The following is an 18,721-nucleotide window of genomic DNA, read 5'->3' on the forward strand; positions in this document are numbered from 1 at the left end:
TTATGTCGTACACATTTTGGTGTCTGGGTGATTTTAGTCTTGATTAAATGCTCTTGGTTGCTGTTGTAGAATGAACCATTACTCAGGCTTATCAGTTGTAAGTAAAGTTCAGTAACGTGGCAAATGTTTTCTTCTGGATGCTCCCAGCCAGAACACTGGGTTCACTCCGCGCTGGATACTCACAGCCAGACGCCGGGGCTCCGTCGGCAGACAGGGCAGCTGCTCCACAGGCCCTCTGGAGCAATTCTGTGTGGAATTTCCCTGTGACACTGTGGCTTCTCTGAACCCGTTTGGTTGCCTAACACGTCCCAACAATATTCTGGGTAATTGGCTGCTTTAAATAACTTCTAGGTGGGTTGGTAGAAAACTCGGGGCATGGAATTAATGGATTTTATGCGATAATGAAATATAGTAACAGTATGGACCCTCACAGATCGCTAGGCTCTCTCTGCTTGATATTGTAGTTGAGTCTGTTCTGGTTCCTTACAGCCGGATGTTTCAGTTCTGGACGGTGTGTGCTTCGGCCGGGAGATGTCTCTGTATCCTCGGAAGCGACGAAAGCGAGGGTGGCCGGCCGGGCGGTCGGCGGCGTTGCGGGAGCGGGGCGGAGAGGAGAGGATGGCGGCGGTAGGCTGGCTGGGTGTCACTCGCTCCATGTTCAAAGCCGCAGGGAGCAGCCGAAGATGCAATTGGAGAGTAGGTTTTCTTGGCTTCACTGGGTCCAAGTTAAAAGCTAAGGTAAGTGCCTGATCGGGAGAGTTCCCGCTGATTTCCAAAGGAGGAGGAGCGGGCCAGATCTCTGGTCAGTGGCCTCACGGTTGCTAAGGCTGAGGCTTGTGCCACAACCTCTGCTGTACGATAGGAGCAGAAACGGGTCTCCCGGCCCCTCAAACCTCCACCTCCGGTCAGTATCAGCATGGCCTGTGCCACTTGTCCGTAACCCTCAATTCCTTGGTCTTTCAAATATTTATCTGCTTCCACCATAACTATATCTGATCTGGCCCGTAACGGCATCACTTTAACTGTATCTAATGATCCACGCTCTGGGGTAGAGAATTCGAGAGAAAAATTACCATGCACTTCAGTTTTAAATGACTGGGCCTTTTATAGCTATTGTCCCCTTATCCACGTCTCTGACTTAGTGCAAATATTTGAACTTCACATTTAAACCCTGAACTGAACTCAGTAGGGCAACTTTCTCCCCTGTAATTAGTCTGAAGAATTTCCTTTGGATTGCTTTATATTATGTGGTTCTTGCACTTTCAGCATCTGACTTCTGCCAAAAATACTTTACCCTCTGCTGTAAGATGATAATTAAAATATTAATATAAATAGTGTGAAATAAAATCTTTACTTCCAGGTTCATCAAGATATGAGTTTTAACTCTTAGAAAATGTAAAGAGGTTGCTATAACCACTATGAACATTTTATAATTCTAAAAAAGAATATTAATTTATAATTCATTTGGAGTAGAGGGGGAAATCTGGTTGACTGGACTAGCACTGCAAGTGAATGGTTGCTGATTAAATGATGTTTGAGGTGACAATTTTGGATATGACCTAAATTTTTCACTGTCAGTTCTTGGGATGCACTTTCCATGTTTGTTTTGAAACAGAAAGACTCACAACATAAAGTTTTTATTTCACTAATTAAAATTCTGTTTCTGCTTATTTGCAGTCTTAATTGATTACACGTCCTGTGTAACTGCATTTTTGACATCTCAGTGTCGGAATTCAGAATCAGGTTTATTATCGCTGACATTCTGTGTGAAGTTTGTTTTTGCAGCAGCACTAAGGTGCAAGACATTAAAGAATTACTATCAGTTACATAGAACGTAGAAATCTATAGCACATTACATGTCCTTCGGCCCACAATGTTGTGCCAACCATGTAACCTACTCTAGTAGCTGCCTAAAATTACCCTACTGCATACCCCTTTATTTTTCTAAGCTCCATGTACCTATCTATGAGTCTCTTAAAAGACCTAATTGTATCCGTCCCCACTGTAAAAATATTTACAAAATAAATAAACAGAGCAAAAAATGAATGATGAGGTTAACAGTTCAGAAATCTATTGGCAGAGGAGGAGAAGCTGCTTAAATGTTGAGTGTGGGTATTCGGGCTCCTGTACCACCTCCCCCGATATGGTGAGGGTCTTTAATGATGGATGGCACCTTGAGGCACCACCGCTTGAAGCTGTCCTTGGTTTTGGCAAGGGCTGTGCCAGTGATGGAATTGACTGAGTTTACAACCCTGAGCAGTCACTTAAGGTGCTGTTTCTTGGAGCTTCCATACCAGCTGTGATGCAGCTGGGAAATTTGGAGGTTGTTTAGGGAGCACCTGCGTGGGGTTCTGGATAGGTTTGGCCCATTGAGACAGACAAAGCATGGTAAGGTGAAGGAACCATAGTTGACAAGAGATGTGGAGCATGTAATCAAGAGGAAGAAGGAATCATACTTGGGTTTTGGAAGGATCAGACAGGGCTTTGGAGACTACAAGGTAGCCAGGAAGGAGAGCTCCCTTGCATGAGAAAGCCTTGGCAAGCAGGATTAAGAAATATCCAACGCATTCTGTACACATGTGAAGAAGAGGACAATGACACAACTATGGTTGACAAGGGAAGTCAAAGCCAACATAAAACCATAAGAGAGGGTTTGTAATAGAGCAAAATTGAGAGGTTAGAGGATTGGAAAACCAACAGAAGACAACTTAAAAAAAAGCCATAAGGAGGGAAAAGGTGAAATATGAAGGTAAGCTAGCCAATAATATCAGAGGATACTGTTAAGTTTTTTCAGATATACTGTATAAAGAGTAAAAAGAGGCAAGAGTAGATATTGGACTGCTGGAAAATGATGCAGGAGCGAAATGGGAGGACAAGGAAATGGAGGATGAACTGAATAAATATTTTGCATCAGTGTCTATAGAAGACACTAACAGTATGTTGGATATCAAGAGTGTCGGGGATAGGAGTGAGTGAGGTTGCTATTACTAGGCAGAAGGTGCTTGGGAAGCTGAAAGGTCTGAAGGTAGATAAGTCACTGGGACTGGGTGGACTGTGCCCCAAGGTTCTGAAAGAAGTAGCTGAAGAGATTGTGGAGGCATTAGTAATGATCTTTCAAGAATCAGTAGATTTTGGAATGATTCCAGAGGACTGCAAAATTGCAAATGTCACTACACTCTGCAAGAAGGGAGGAAGGCAGAAGAAATAAAATTAGAGGCCAGTTAGCCTGACCTTAGTGGTTAGGAGGATGTTGGAGTCTTTTGGTAACGATGTTGTTTCGGGGTATTTGGAGGCACATAATAAAATGGGCTGAAGTTAGCATGGTTTCATTAAGGGAAAATCTTGCCTGACAAATCTGTTGGAATTCTTTGAGGAATCAAAAGCAGACTCGGTGCATGTTCTGTACTTGGATTTTCAGAAGGCCTTTGACCAGGTGCCGCACATAAGGCTGGTTAACAAGTTAAGGGCCTATGGTTTTGCAGAAAAAATACCAGCATGGATAGAGGATTGATTGATTGTCAGGAGACAAAAAGAGGGAATAAAGGGAACCTTTTCTGGCTGGCTGCCGGTGACTAGTGGTGCTCCGCAGGGGCTGGTGTTGAGACCAATTCTTTTTACAGAAAATGTGAAATTGGATGGCAGAATTGAAGTCATTGTGGCCAAGTTTGAGGACGTTACAAAGGTAGATGGAGGGGCAGGTAGTGTTGAGGTAACAGAGGGGCTGCAGAAGGACTTAAGACAGATTAGGAGAATGGGCAATGAAGTGACAGATGGAATGGTATTGGTAAGTGTATGTGTATGCACTTTGATAGAAAGAATAAAAGTGTAGGCTATTTTCTAAACAGGAGAAAATTCAAAAATTCAAGGTGTAAGGGTGCTTGGGAGTCCTCGTGCAGGATTTCTTAAAGGTTAACTTGCAGGTTGAGTCAGTGGTTAGGAAGGCAAATGCAATGTTAACATTCACTTTGAGAGGACTCGATTATAAAAGCAAAACTGTAATGCTGAGGCTTTGTCAGGCACTGGGAAACTCACCTGGAGTTTTGGACCCCTTATCTAACAAAGGATGTGTTGACATTGGAGAAGGTTCAGAAAAGGTTCATGATAATGATTTCCGGCATGAAAGGGTTATTGTATGAGAAGTATTTGATGGCTCTGGGCCTGCACTAGCTGGAATTGAAAAGAGTGAGCGGGGATCTCATTGAAACCTGTTTACCAGAAGGATGTTTTCTATACTGGGGGAGTCTAGGACTAGAGGGCAGAACCTCAGATAAGAGGGATGATGGTTTAATACTGAGATGAGGAGGAATTTCTTTCACCTGGGGGGGGGGGGGTGGTGAACCTGTGGAATTTGTTGCCACTGGTGGCTGTGGAGGTTAGGTCATTGGGTATATTTAAGGCAGGGGTTGTTAGGTTCTGATTAGTGAGGGTGTGAAAAGTTGTAGGGTAGAGAATGGGGTTGAGGGGGAAAATGGATCAGCCATGATGAAATGTCAGAGAAGACTTGATGGGTCAAATGGCCCAATTCTGCTCCTGTGTCATATAGAATGTCTCTATGGTGCTGAGAGTAGTATGAAGATCATTATCCTTGAGATCTTGTGTTTAAATTCTTGTCTAACTCCCTATACTCATTCTTCTCTCTTGTTTTGCCTATATTATTTGTAGCAATGTGTACAATGACCTTTGAATGTTTGTCAGTCCCTTCAAGAGCTTCTGCAGTTACTTAGAGACATTCTTGACCCTGGCAGCAAGGAGGCAACACCATTGTGGCATCTCTTCTGTGACGACAGAATCTCCTGTTTTCACTTGTAACTATCATTGTCTATCAATGCTGTCTTTAACTTGGTACAGTGCAGCAAAGTTTAGATCACTTGCTTCTACTCAGAATAGCATTTCAATTTTAATTCCTGATTTGGAAGGTGATAACAATTGGGATTTAAGAATAGTGGAGCAGAGAACTCAGAATCAATGATGTAAATGAAATGAATTCAAAAGGGGAGAGAAAAGTATCAAGTAAATTAATGTTTACAGTCAACTTGACTAGCTGATCAATTCTTCATTTACCCTTAACGCTTTATATTTGGTTTCCTCTGGCAGTTCAGACCAAATATTTTCACAATTGGCAAAGCACTGAGAGCAAGTACTACACAGAGGGTAATGAATCTAGTCTTGCAGAGAGAAGCAATTCTCTATAATTTTCCTGGATTGTGGAGACTAAATCACTGCAGGTATTGAAAGAGGAGAGAAAAAATTAAATCTTGAAAGATTGGGGAATTAAGGATTATGGAATTAAGGATTATGGGCAACTTGTACAAAAGAGGAGTTTGAGTTCTGGAGCAGGTCAGCCTTGATCAGGATCATACCGAATGGAAGTTTTGGCTAAAGCATCTTACTTTTCCTGTTATTTACTTTTCCACACTGTTTGTGTGGCTTAGCGCAGTGTTTTTATCCAGATAAACAAATTTATCTATGTTTTTATGATGCACTCAATAAACATGAGAAAGAATACTTTAACAGCAATAGCATATAAACTTGTTCTGTTAACCAAGTGTCCTATTGGCACACAAGTAGAGAACCTCATTATTTCTTGTACTATTTATTTGTCGTAACTTGTCATAATTTTTATGTCTGGCTCGGTACTGCTGCCACAAAACAAATTTCATGACATGTCAGTGATATAAACCTGATTCTGAAAATAACACTTCAAAATATTATTATGAATTTGGGGTTTTCTTTTTATAGCTATCACATTTTCTCTTCTGCCTAGGTTCAGGAAGGTGCCTTAAATTTAGGAAGAGGATTCACTCTGATGTTACTGGCCTTCCTAGGTTATAAGACATACAAAAATATTCCACGAGCATTATTAGTTTATGCTAATCAAACAGGTAAACCTACCTTATCTGAAGGTTTGCATTATAATGTTTTTTGCAGAGTGTCTGTTGATTTACAAGTTGAAGAATTTTACGGGTATAGTAGGTATGGTGGTACGATATCATGATTATTACTGGGTTAGTAAATTGGAGACATGGGTGTATGATCCGGAGCATAAGCGGTTCTGGATTCAGTTGATAATTTAGAATAAAAATTCACCTAGTAATGCTTATCATGAAAACATCAGACCATCAGACTGGTGTTTTTTAAAAATAAAGATTCATTCATCATGTGTATATCGAAACATAATTAATTATATCATTTTACTAACAAGCAACTGGGGGCAGCCCACAAGTGTCATAACTTTTAAGTGTCAAAAGCTTTTATAGATATGTGAAAAGAAAAAGATTGGTCAAAACAAATGTAGGTCCTTTACAGTCAGAAACAGGTGAATTGATCATAGGGAACAAGGACATGGCAGACCAGTTGAATAACTACTTTGGTTCTGTTTTCACTAAGGAGGACATAAATAATCTTCCGGAAATAGTAGGGGACCGAGGGTCTAGTGAGATGGAGGAACTGAGGGAAATACATTTTAGTAGGGAAGTGGTGTTAGGTAAATTGAAGGGATTAAAGGCAGATAAATCCCCAGGGCCAGATGGTCTGCAACCCAGAGTGCTTAAGGAAGTAGCCCAAGAAATGGTGGATACATTAGTGATAATTTTTCAAAACTCCTTAGATTCTGGATTAGTTCCTGAGGATTGGAGGGTGACTAATGTAACCCCACTTTTTAAAAAAGGAGGGAGAGAAAAACCGGGGAATTATAGACCCGTGAGTCTGACATCGGTGGTGCGGAAAATGCTAGAGTCGGTTATCAAAGATGTGATAACAGCACATTTGGAAAGAGGTGAAATCGTTGGACAAAGTCAGCATGGATTTGTGAAAGGAAAATCATGTCTGACAAATCTTATAGAATTTTTTGAAAATGTAACTGTAGAGTAGATAGGGGAGAGCCAGTGGATGTGGTATATTTAGATTTCCAAAAGGTTTTAAGGTCCCACACAGGAGATTAGTGTGCAAACTTAAAACACACAGTATTGGGGGTATGGTATTGATGTGGATAGAGAATTGGTTGGCAGACAGGAAGCAAAGAGTGGGAGTAAACAGGACCTTTTCAGACCTTTTCAGGCAGTGACTAGTGGGGTACCGCAAGGCTTAGTGCTGGGACCCCAGTTGTTTACAATATATATTAATGATTTAGATGAGGGAATTAAATGTAGCATCTCCAAGTTTGCAGATGACAGGAAGCTGGGTGGCGGTGTTAGCTGTGAGGAGGATGCTAAGAGGATGCAGTGTGACTTGGATAGGTTAGGTGAGTGGGCAAATTCATGGCAGATGCAATTTAAGTGGATAAATATCCACTTTGGTTGCAAGAACAGGAAAACAGATTATTATCTGAACGGTGGCCGATTAGGAAAAGGGGAGGTGCAACGAGACCTGGGAGTCATTGTACACCAGTCATTGAAGGTAGGCATGCAGGTACAGCAGGCAGTGAAAAAGGCAAATGGTATGTTGGCATTCATAGCAAAAGGATTTGAGTTCAGGAGCAGGGAGGTTCTACTGCAGTTGTACAAGGCCTTGGTGAGACCTCACCTAGAATATTGTGTGCAGTTTTGGTCCCCTAATCTGAGGAAAGACATTCTTGCCATAGAGGGAGTACAAAGAAGGTTCACCAGATCGATTCCTGGGATGGCAGGACTTTGATATGAAGAAAGACTGGATTGACTAGGCTTATACTCACTGGAATTTAGAAGATTGAGGGGGGATCTTATTGAAACGTATAAAATTCTAAAGGGATTGGACAGGCTAGATGCAGGAAGATTGTTTCTGATGTTGGGGAAGTCCAGAAGGAGGGGTCACAGTTTAAGGATAAAGGGGAAGCCTTTTAGGACCAAGATGAGGAAAAACTTCTTCACACGGAGAGTGGTGAATCTGTGGAATTCTCTGCCACAGGAAACAGTTGAGGCCGGTTCATTGGCTATATTTAAGAGGAAGTTAGATATGGCCCTTGTGGCTAAAGGGATCAGGGGGTATGGAGAGAAAGCAGGTACAGGGTTCTGAGTTGGATGATCAGCCATGATCATACTGAATGGCAGTGCAGGCTTGAAGGGCCGAATGGCCTACTCCTGCACCTATTTTCTATGTTTCTATGTAAAAGAATTAAACCATTGATGAAATTGACTGTCATCCTCAATCTGCCATCATAGCCATATACTACCTTGTGATTCACTTTCTTGCAGGTAAATAAATACGATAGAGTTTAAGAAAAACTATACATAACAAAGGCAGGAAAATATATGAAGACCTGTGATACTCAGGAGCAGTAACGATATCCATTATTTACATCAATGTCACTGACAGTAAGAGTATCTGCAGGTATCAACATTAGAAATTTTGCAGTTGCTGTAGGTCCAAAGCATTGAACACAAAATGTTAGAGGCTCTCAGCAGGTCAGGCCGCATCTATGGAGCTGAATGAACAGTCGATACTTTGGGCTGAGACCCTTCTTTATGACTTGAGAGGAAAGAAGACGATGCCAGATTTTTTTAAAAGAAGAGGGGGAAAGGAAGGAGGATCGCTAGAAGGTGACACCAAGTGGGTGGGAAAGATAAATGACTGGAGAAGAAGGAATCTGATGGGAGAGAAGGATAAACCATGGAGAATGGGAAGATAGAGGGTAACCAGGGGAAGTGATAGGCAGGTGGGAATAAATAAGAGGCCAGATTGAAAATAGAAGAAGAAAAAGAAGAAGAAGAAGAAGAAGGGAGGGGCAGGGAATTTTTTTTACCAGAAGGAAAAATCGATGTTCACGTCGTCAGGTTGGAGACTACCCAGACAGAATACGAGGTGTTGCTCCTCCACCCTGAAGAGTGGCCTCATCATGGCACATGTGGAGATCACGGACTGACATGTTGGAATGGGAATAAGAATTAAGAAGGTTGGACACCAGAAAATTCCACTGGGAAGCGGTTCTCCAATTTACGATGGTCTCACCAACGTAGAGGAGGCCATATTGGAAGCATCAGATACAATAGACAACCTCAACAGATTCACAGATGAGGGAGGAGATGAATGAACAGGTGTAGCACTTCAGCACATGGAAGTGCCAGGAGGGAGATTAGTGCAGAGGAACCTATGGACATGGGAATCATAGAGGGAGCAATCCCTGTGGGAAAGTGGGTGGGGGGAGGGAGGAAGTAAAGATGTGTTTACTAGTAGAATCCCTTTGAAGATGGCGGTAGTTGCAGAGAATGATGTGTTGGATGTGGAGTCTCATGGGTGGAGGTGAGGACAAGAGGAACTCTATCCCTGTTAAGGCAGCAGGAAGATGGAGTGAACACGGATGTCTGGAAAATGAAGGTAATGCGGTTGAGGACAGGCACCAATGGTGGAGGAAGGTAAATCCCATTGTCATTGGATATGAAGGAACTGGAAAAAGTAGTATTTTCACAGGAGACTGGGTGGGATGTAGTCAAGATAGCCTTGGGAATTGGTGGGTTTATAAAAGACATCAGTAGACAGTTTGTTGCAAAAGATGGAGTCAGATTGAGAAAGGGGAGGGTGGTGTCAGAAGTGGACCAAGTGAACTTAAGGCCAGGGTGGAAGTTGGAGGTGAAGGTGACGAAATTAATGAGCTGAGCATGGGTGCATGATGCAGCACCAATTCAATTGTCAATGTAGTGAAGGAAGTATTGGGGAGCATTACCAGGGAAGGCTTGGCACATGGATTACTCTATGTAGCCAACAAAAAGGCAGGCATATCTGGGCCCATGGCTACCTCATGAGTCAGGAGAATGTGGGAGAAGCCAAAGGAGAAATCGTTGAGGATGAGAACCAGTTCTGCCAGATGGAGGAGAATTGGTTGGTTCTTGAAGGGGAAAAAAGCAGAGATCTTTAAGGCCTTTTTGATGGGGTATAGAAGTATATAGGGACTGCTGAAAGGATGTCTAGTCAGAAATAGGGAATTGAAAGTTTCTGAGGAGATCGGGAGCATGTGAAGTATCATGTATGTAGTAGGAAGGGACTGAACCATGGGGGATAAGTTGGAGTCAAGGTATGAAAGAGCAGGCAGAGGCAGTGGGCCTACCTGCATACTCAGGTATGTGGATCTTGGGTAGAAGCAAACTGTGTGGTGTAAGGGAATTATGAATTTGGTGATAGTGATGGGAGTTCTCCAGAGTTGATGAGGTCAGTGATTTTGTCAGAGACAATTTTCTGATAGGTGGGTGTGGATCCTCTTCGAGTGGTAGGTAAGAGGAGGTGTCTGAGAATTGCTGCTTGTCCTTAGCAAGATGGAGGTTAGTCCACCACGCTACAGTGCACCCCATTTATGGGTTTGATAGGTTATGGTTAGGACTGGTGTGGAGAGGATGGAGGGCAGTGCGTTTAGAGGGAGCAAGGTTTGAGGAGGAGTGAGGAATGCTGAACTTGAGCTGGTTGACATCTTGTTGGCAGTGAGATGTGAAAAGATCTAGAGCAGGCAGAGAACCTGCTTAAGTTCATAATGACACTGTGTGAGTGCGTGACTAATTTGTATGAAGCAGCAGTGGAGATATCTTTCTTAGTAGGTTGTCCTTTTTTTAATGGAATGATACAGGGGAGAACTCAGCTCATCATGTCTGTATTGGGTGTCCTGTTCTGTAACCATAACTATTTAAAAAAAGACAAGTTTAATTGTTGAATATTTTTGTCTTGATCATATTAGAAAGCAGCCTGATTTAATAACTTCTTGTAATTGATGTCTTTTTCATTCATAATTGTATCTGTATGGAAACTGCATTTTGACCCATAATTCATATCTACAATGAATCATGGATCACAATTCATATCTGCAAAGGTCATTCAGGAAGAATACTGTATTTTTAAATTCTTACAAATGGATGAACAGCAATATTTTATGATTTTAGTTTCTTATTCCAACATGCTTTTCTGTTTGCATTTGCAGTGGAAGAGATAATAGACCAGGCTGACTATCTTTATGGGACTGGAGAGGTGACTAAGCTTTATCACCTTCTTATCGAACACAAGAACAGGTATAATACACTGATCATATTGACAGTATTTTACATGTTTACTGTATGTACAAAATGCTAATACAGTACTAATAGATATGTGTGTGTATATGTGTGTATATATATATATATATAAAATATATATATAATATATATAATTACTCTGAAGTATAAATAGGAGTCATTTACTGTACACTTGAGCAGAGGTGTGTTATGTGCACACATTTTGTTTATCTTGAATGAAATGTTAGTACTGTAAGCAAATCAAGCTGATTGTATTTGGCACAGTGATGGTGAGTTGGAGGAAGGAATATTTTGATACGATTGATACAGCAGATTGAATTCTTTTGAAGCATGAAGAATCTCTGTGATGGGAGTAGAAATTCATCTATGGTCATTTTCTAAACAATCAGTATAGTGGAGTGTGCATTTTCTACAGAAATCATTATGTGAATGGATTTTGAAATGCTTTTGTTCTATATTGTGTGTTAGAACACACAGCTATGAAAATATTTGTATTCCACAGACTGTTAGCAAGGTACCCAATAAATATCATTTTGCAAGTAGATAATGGTTAAGTATTTCATAAGCAAGATTGATATTTGCTTTTCTAGTGATATGTGTATGATTAGGAAAAATTATAATAACAAGTAAATCATAAACAGAAGAGATTCTGTAGATGCTGGAAATCTAGAGCCACACACACAAAACAAAGGATATTCACCTTCTACCCCATGCACATCATTCTCCACAATCTCCATCGTCTTCAACAGGACCCTAGATCCAAACACATCTTTACACCCTCCATCACCACCCCCCCCCCCCCCCCCAAGCTCTCCACCTTCCGCAGGTGATTTGCTCGCCTATTCGTCCCTTCCCACTAATCTCCGTCCTGGCACTTATCCCTCCCTGCAAGCAGAAGAAGTGCTACAACTCCATTCACCTCCTCACTCATCTCCATTCAGGGCCCCAAACAGTCCTTCCAGGTGAGGCAACACTTCATCTTTGAAGCTGCTGGGGTTGTCTACTGTATCCAGTGCTCCCGATATGGCCTCATCTACATTGGTGAAACCTGATGTAGATTTGGGGACTGCTCTGTCAAGCACCTTGGCTCCATCTGCATAAAGCATGAAGTTCCATTGGCCAACCATTTTAATTCTAATCCCCATTTCCATTCTGACATGTCAATCCATGGCCTCTACCATCGTGATGAGGCCATTGTCATGAGGAGCAGCACCTCATATTCCATCAGACATAATAGCAGAATTAGGCACTCAGCACATCGAGTCTGCTATGCCATTCCACCATGGCTGATTTATTATCCTTCTCACTCCATACTGGCATCTTCTCCCTGTAACCTTTGACACTCTGATCCATCAAGTTCTACCAACCTCCGCTTTAAATATGCTCAATGACTTGGCCTCCACAGCCACCCATGGCAATGAATTCCACAGATTCGCCACTCTCGGACTGTAAAGAAATTCCTCCTCATCTCTGTTCTAAATGTACATCCCTCTATTCTGAAGCTGTGCCTCACCCACTAAAGGAAACATCCCCCCCATATCCACTCTATCTAGGCCTTTCGATATTCACTTACTTTCAATGAGATTCACCTCTCATTCTTCTAAGCTACAGCAAGTACAAGCTTAGATCCATCGAACTCTCCTTAGATGTTAACCGTTTCATTCCCATGAAACTCCTCTGGACCCTCTCCACTTCCAGCACATCTTTTCTTAGATATGGAACCTAAAACTGCTCACTAAACTCCAAGTGTGATCTGACTTATAAAGCCTCAGGATTAATCTTTGCTCTTACAGTATATTCTAGTTCTCTCAGAATGAATACTAACATTGTATTTGCCTTCCTTACCACCAAGTTAGCCTTCATGGAATCCTGTACAAGGATGCTCAAGATCCTTTGTACTTCAGATTTTGAATTCTTTCCCCATTTAGAACATAGTTAACACCTTTTTTCCTTCTACCATAATACACATCTACATACTACATTCCATCTGCCGCTTCTTTGCCCATTCTCCCAATCTGTCTAAGTCCTTCAGTGAACTCTTGGTTTCCCAACACTTTCTGCCCCTCCACCTTAACCATCAAACATAGGGGCAGAATTAGGCCATTCAGCCCATCGAGTCTGCCCTGCCATTCCTTCATGGCTGATCCCGGATTCCACTCAACCGCATACACCTGCCTTTTCACCATATCCTTTGCTCTGACCAATCAGGAAACTGTCAACTTCTGCCTTAAATATAGCATTGGACTTGACCTCCACCTCAGTCTGTGGAAGAGACATTCCACAGACTCACTACTCCTTGACTTAAAAAAACCCCTCCTGGCCTCTGTTCCAAAGGGTTGCCCCTCAGTTTTAAGACTGTGCCCTTTAGTTCTGGATACCCCCACCATAGGAAGCTTCCTCTCTACATCCACCCTATCTAATCATTTCAACATTTAGTAGGTTTCAATGAGACCCCCCCCCCCCCCCACAATATTCTTCTGAATCCCACTGAGTACAGACCCAAAGCTGCCAAACACGCTTCATATTTTAACCCCTTCATTCCCGGAATCATCCTCATGGACCTCCTCTGGACTCTCTCCAATCTCAACACAACCTTTCTGAGATATGGGGATTTTAGGGAGTCTTGCATGAGGACTCCTAAGTCCCTCTGCACCTCCGATGTTTGAACCTTCTCCCGGTTTAGTCAATAGTCTGCACTATTGTTCCTTTTACCAAAATACATTATTGTACATTTTCCAACACTCTTATTTTATCTGCCATATTTTGCCCATTCTTCCAATTTGTCTAAGTCCTGCTGCTTCTATATTCCTGCTCCATGCCTCCTGTCAATCAGCCAATCTTCTTTCATCGTACTGGTATCTTCCCTGTATACCAAGGGCTCTTATCTTGTTAAGAAGCCTCATGTGTGGCTTTATGTCTGAAAATCCTGGTAACAACATGCACTGACTTCCCTTTGTCTATCCAGCTTGTTATTTCCTCAAAAATTCCAACGGATTTGTCAGGCGAGATTTCCCCTTAAGGAAATCATGCCGACTTTGGCCTATGTTACCATGTTTCCAAGTATTCCGAGATATCATCCTTACTAATGGAACCCAACAACCACTCTAGTTGAAGCTAACCTATAATTTCCTTTCTTCCACCTCCCGCCCTTCTTGAAGAGTAGAGTGACATTTGCAATTTTACAGTCCTTCCAAACCATTTCAGAATCTAGTGATTCTTGAAAGATGTCTCCATAATCTCTTCAGCTACGTCTTTCAGATCCCTTGGGTGTAGCCCATCTGGTCCAGGTGACTTACCTACCTTCAAATCTTTCCAAAGCAGCTTCTCCTTAATAATAGAAACTACATCCATTTCTAAACACGAAGTACACTGCAGATGCTGTGGTCAAATCAACACGTACAAACAAGCTGGATGAACTCAGCAGGTCAGGCAGCGTCTGTTGAAATGAGCAGTCAACAGATGCTCCCCGACCTGCTGAGTTCATCCAGCTTGCTTGTACATGTTGATACATCCATTTCTGCCTGACACACTCAAATTTCTGGTTTTCTGCTAGTGTCTTCCACAGTGAAGACTGATACAAAATACTTAAGTTTGTCTGCCATTTCTTTGTCCTCCATTATGGCATCTCCTGCATCATTTCCAGCAATCCATGATCCACTCTCACCTCTCTTTACTCTAAACATTATACTTCACTGTACCTGCATATCACCACCCCCGCCCCATGCCCCTCATTTCCTTTCTCCTGTGGTCCCACTTTTCACCAGTCAGATTCCTTCTCCAGCCCTCTATCTTTTCCACCTATCACCTCCCAGCTTCTTACTTAATCCCCCTTCCCCCACCCACCTGGCTTTACCTATCATTTTTGAGTTTGTACTCCTTCCTCACCCCAACAATTATTCTGGTTTCGTTCCCCTTCCTTTTCAGTCTTGATGAAGGGTCTTGGCCCGAAATGTCAATTGTTTGTTTATTAGGTGCTGCCTGACCTGCTGAATTCCTCCAGTGTTTTGTGTGTGTTGCTAATAAAGAGCAATATCAGAATCTGAAATAGGTTCTGGCCCAAATAATTGCTGGTTCAAATTCAGACATTTTTATTAACTGTAACTTTCATTTACTATTGGAAGCTCTCCGTGCATTATTATGACACAAGAATACATAATTTATTTTGCAATTACTGAGGGGAAAAAAAAGTTGGTTTTTAATCTTTTGAAATTCCTGGTTGTGTGTTTTTTTTTAAAGTGCTGTGTTTGTTGAAAATTGGGTGTGTAACTTTTTTCATTTTCTGACAGTTGAAGTGATTTTCCTGATTCAAAAGCAGAAGTCTGTAAATAGAACACACTTTGGAGGAAGGTTTTATCATTATCATTGGGCTTTAGCATCTTAAATTACTGATGTGAAGTTGTGTGATGCAGTGACAGTGATTGGTGATGGTTTCACCATTGTTTGGAATATAGTTCTGAAGTTTACAATAGCTAATAGCATTCTGTGTTTCACCTAGTATGAATGGCGAGCTTCTCTGGCGCCTTGCTCGAGCATCACGTGACTTGGCTCACTTAGAAAGTACTTCTGTGGAAAAGAAGCAGCAACTAACTTATGAAGCCTTGGAGTTTGCCAAAAAGTCTCTAGAAATAAATGAACAGAGCTTTGCAGCTCATAAGGTAATGTTTCATTTTATTGTAAACTATTTCAATTTTGCCCCATATATTGTCTTAATGCTTTTTTAAATTCTCGTGCAGTGGTACGCGATATGTATCAGTGATGTTGGAGACTACGAGGGTATCAAGGCAAAAATAGCAAATGCTTATGTCATTAAAACACACTTTCAGGTACAGTAACATGCAATTATCTATTTTTATGAAGATTTATCTTTTAATAAGATTGAAACCTTAATTCAGAATATTTTTGGGAAGCTGTTATACATAAGTAAAGCTAAAAGTGTACTTTACTGCATTACAAAAGGAGCAAGATTCTAAGTGGTATTTTTAAAACACGTGGATCAATATTAAAAAAGGATTATGAGGAGGACATCTTTAAAAGAAGAGTGGAGGAATAGGTCACCAGTTTTTAGAGGAGTGCAAAACACCATCTATAAATTCATAGATGACACCACTGGCAGAGAGGAGTGAGGTGGATCAGCTGAGTGCTGTTACTATTACCACCTCGCACTGAATATCAGCAAGACCAAGGACTTGACTATGGACTTCAGGAAGGAGAATTTGGGAGAATGTGCACATTGAGGGGTAAGTGGTGGAAAGGGAGAACAGCTTTAAATTCTTGGGTATCAGTATCTCGGGGTATCTGTCCTGGGCACATTGCACTTACACAATCATGAAGAAGGCATGGAATTGGCTCGACTTTGTTAAGGGTTTGAAGGATCTGGTACGGCATCAAAGACTCATGCAGGTCTTTATCGATGTACACTAGAGAACATTCTGACTAGTTGCCTCACAGCTAGTATGGAGGCTCCAGTGCACAGGATCACAAGAGACTGCAGAGGGTTTACCAGCTCCATCTCAATCACAACCTTGCCACCATTGAGGAGGTTTTCAAAAAGTGATGCCTTTCATTAAGGACTATCTTTAATGAGGGTCCTTTATTAATTATTAATGACCCACTCCATCCAGGAGATGACGTCTAGCTCCTTGTTACTACCATTAGGGAGGAAGTACAGGAGCCTAAAAGTCCCCACACAATGATTCAAAAACAATTTCATCCCCTTCACCATCAGGTTTCTGAACTGTCCATGAACACTATGTCAATATTCCTTCTGCTTTTCCACTACATATTTATTTTGCAATTACAACATACTCTACGTTCATATTAAGAGTAATAATAAACCTGATTCTGAGTAGCCCTGACTTCTGCTTTATCTTAATTAATCTGTAACTTTAATTCTCTATTATGTACACAGAAGTGATTACATTCTTAGCGATAGTTGCTAAAATTCCTTGGTCTTCTCAGGGTTGTGGTGAGAGAAGTATTGTACCTTTCGTTTGGAAATACTGGTAATATTGTCGCAATTTCATTTTTTAAAATTTTATCCTCATTTTTTTTGAAATAAATGATTAATCAGAATAAATTGATCTAAGCTGCTTAGAAATTAGAGTTTTAGATAATATGCTAAATTGGATAATATGGTAAATTGGATCAGCAAATTTGCTGATGCTACTAAGATTGGAGGTGTATTGGACAGTGAGGAAGGTTTTCAAAGCTTGCAGAGGGATTTGGACTAGCTGGAAAAATCGGCTGAAAAATGGCAGATGGAGTTTAATACAGACAAGTGTGAGGTATTGCACTTTGGAAGGTAAACGGTAGGGCACTGAGGAGAACAGAGGGATCTGGGAATACAAATACAAAATTCCCTAAAAGTGGCATCACAGGTAGATAGGGTCATAAAGAGAGCTTTTGGTACATTGGCCTTTATAAATCAAAGTATTGAGTATAAGAGTTGGAATACCATGGTGAGGTTGTATAAAGCATTGGTGAGGCCATTTGTAATATTGTTTGCAGTTTTGGTCACCAAATTACAGGAAGGATATTAATAAGGTTGAAAGAATGCAGAGAAGGTTTACAAGGATGTTGCTGGGACTTGATAAACTGAGTTACGGAGAAAGGTTGAATAGGTTAGGACTTTATTCCCTGGAGCACAGAAGAATGAGGGGAGATTTGATAGAGGTATATAAAATTATGATGGGTATAGATAGAGTGAATGCAAACAAGCTTTTTCCACAGACGCTAGGGGAGAAAAAAACAAGAGGACATGGGTTAAGGGTGAAGGGGGAAAAGTTTAAAGGGAACATTGGGGGGGGGGGGGGCTTCTTCACACAGAGAGTGGTGGGAGTGTGGAATGAGCTGCCAGATGAAGTGGTAAATGCGGGCTCACTTTTAACATTTAAGAAAAACTTGGACAGGTACATGAATGAGAGATGTATGGAGGGATATGGTCCAGGCGTAGGTCAGTGGGACTAGGCAGAAAAATGGTTCAGCACAGCCAAGAAGGGCCAAAAGGCCTATTTCTGTGCTGTAATGTTCTATGGTTCTATGCTGAATCTGCACAAACTTTTAAGAAAGAAGAATGTGATGGCACTTTGTGATGACATTTATGTGCTGGCCCCAGTATAGATCCTGTGATATAATTATGCCAAGAAATTTAAAGGTACTGACGACTCTCTCCAGAAGAAGATGTTTGTCATCTTCCCAGTTCCTTAGAAGCTGCATTTGCCTGCTTATATTGATTTGTAGGAAATATAACCTCACTTATCAATAAAGGAAGAAGAGTGAAAATAGGGAACAACAAAGTAACCCGTGAGGTGCCATATAGATTGTTCCTGTGCAAGGGCTCATGAAGTTGATGGTAACATTTTAACTTGGATCAATTTTGGTCCACAGACATGAAATGAAAGATAAAGGCAAGTGTCATTTTCAATTTGACATTTATCAGAGATCAGAGCTGTGGCTTCAGCAGTTTTCTTTAAGTTGTATTAGTGATTTAGATAAAGGGATATGTTGCAAAGTATCCAACTTTGCTGATGGTGCAGAAGGAGGTGGGCACAAAAACAGCTGCAAAGCGGCTTTTAGAATTCAAGTGAGTGGACTGAAAAATCATTGTGGTGTGATAAAGGGAGATGTAAGTTTGTATGAGCAGATTCTGCAGGTAATCAAGAGGGCAAATGTACGAATTGCCCTTATACAAAGGGATCAGTACAGTAGAGTAAAGAAGTTATATCATGAGACCACACCTGGAGCATTGCATCCAGTTT

The 18,721-nt window shown here is 41.3% G+C and overlaps 2 protein-coding genes across 3 annotated transcripts in view; one reads left to right on the plus strand and one right to left on the minus strand.

Moving 5' to 3' along the window:
• The window catches only part of LOC132399125 (copine-3-like), a 48,369-nt gene extending 48,057 nt beyond the window's left edge, over positions 1 to 312 (minus strand). Inside the window, exon 1 of the mRNA XM_059979160.1 lies at positions 184 to 312. The gene's annotated coding sequence lies outside the window, so the exon portion shown is untranslated. The remainder of the gene's footprint in view (positions 1 to 183) is intronic.
• The window catches only part of rmdn1 (regulator of microtubule dynamics 1), a 38,119-nt gene that overhangs the window by 8,792 nt on the left and 10,606 nt on the right, over positions 1 to 18,721 (plus strand). The window contains exons 1-6 of one of the 2 annotated variants that reach the window (XM_059979213.1): positions 198 to 323; positions 490 to 738; positions 5,765 to 5,882; positions 10,874 to 10,961; positions 15,460 to 15,619; positions 15,698 to 15,787. In XM_059979213.1, coding sequence (XP_059835196.1) covers positions 532 to 738; positions 5,765 to 5,882; positions 10,874 to 10,961; positions 15,460 to 15,619; positions 15,698 to 15,787 — 663 coding nt within the window. In that variant the 5' untranslated portion in view covers positions 198 to 323; positions 490 to 531. Of the gene's footprint in view, positions 1 to 197; positions 324 to 489; positions 739 to 5,764; positions 5,883 to 10,873; positions 10,962 to 15,459; positions 15,620 to 15,697; positions 15,788 to 18,721 lie in introns of those variants that run through there. The other variant, XM_059979204.1, reaches the window with a different exon arrangement.

The sequence above is a fragment of the Hypanus sabinus genome, chromosome 1, assembly GCF_030144855.1.
Source record: "Hypanus sabinus isolate sHypSab1 chromosome 1, sHypSab1.hap1, whole genome shotgun sequence".
Classification (NCBI taxonomy): Eukaryota; Metazoa; Chordata; class Chondrichthyes; order Myliobatiformes; family Dasyatidae; genus Hypanus; species Hypanus sabinus.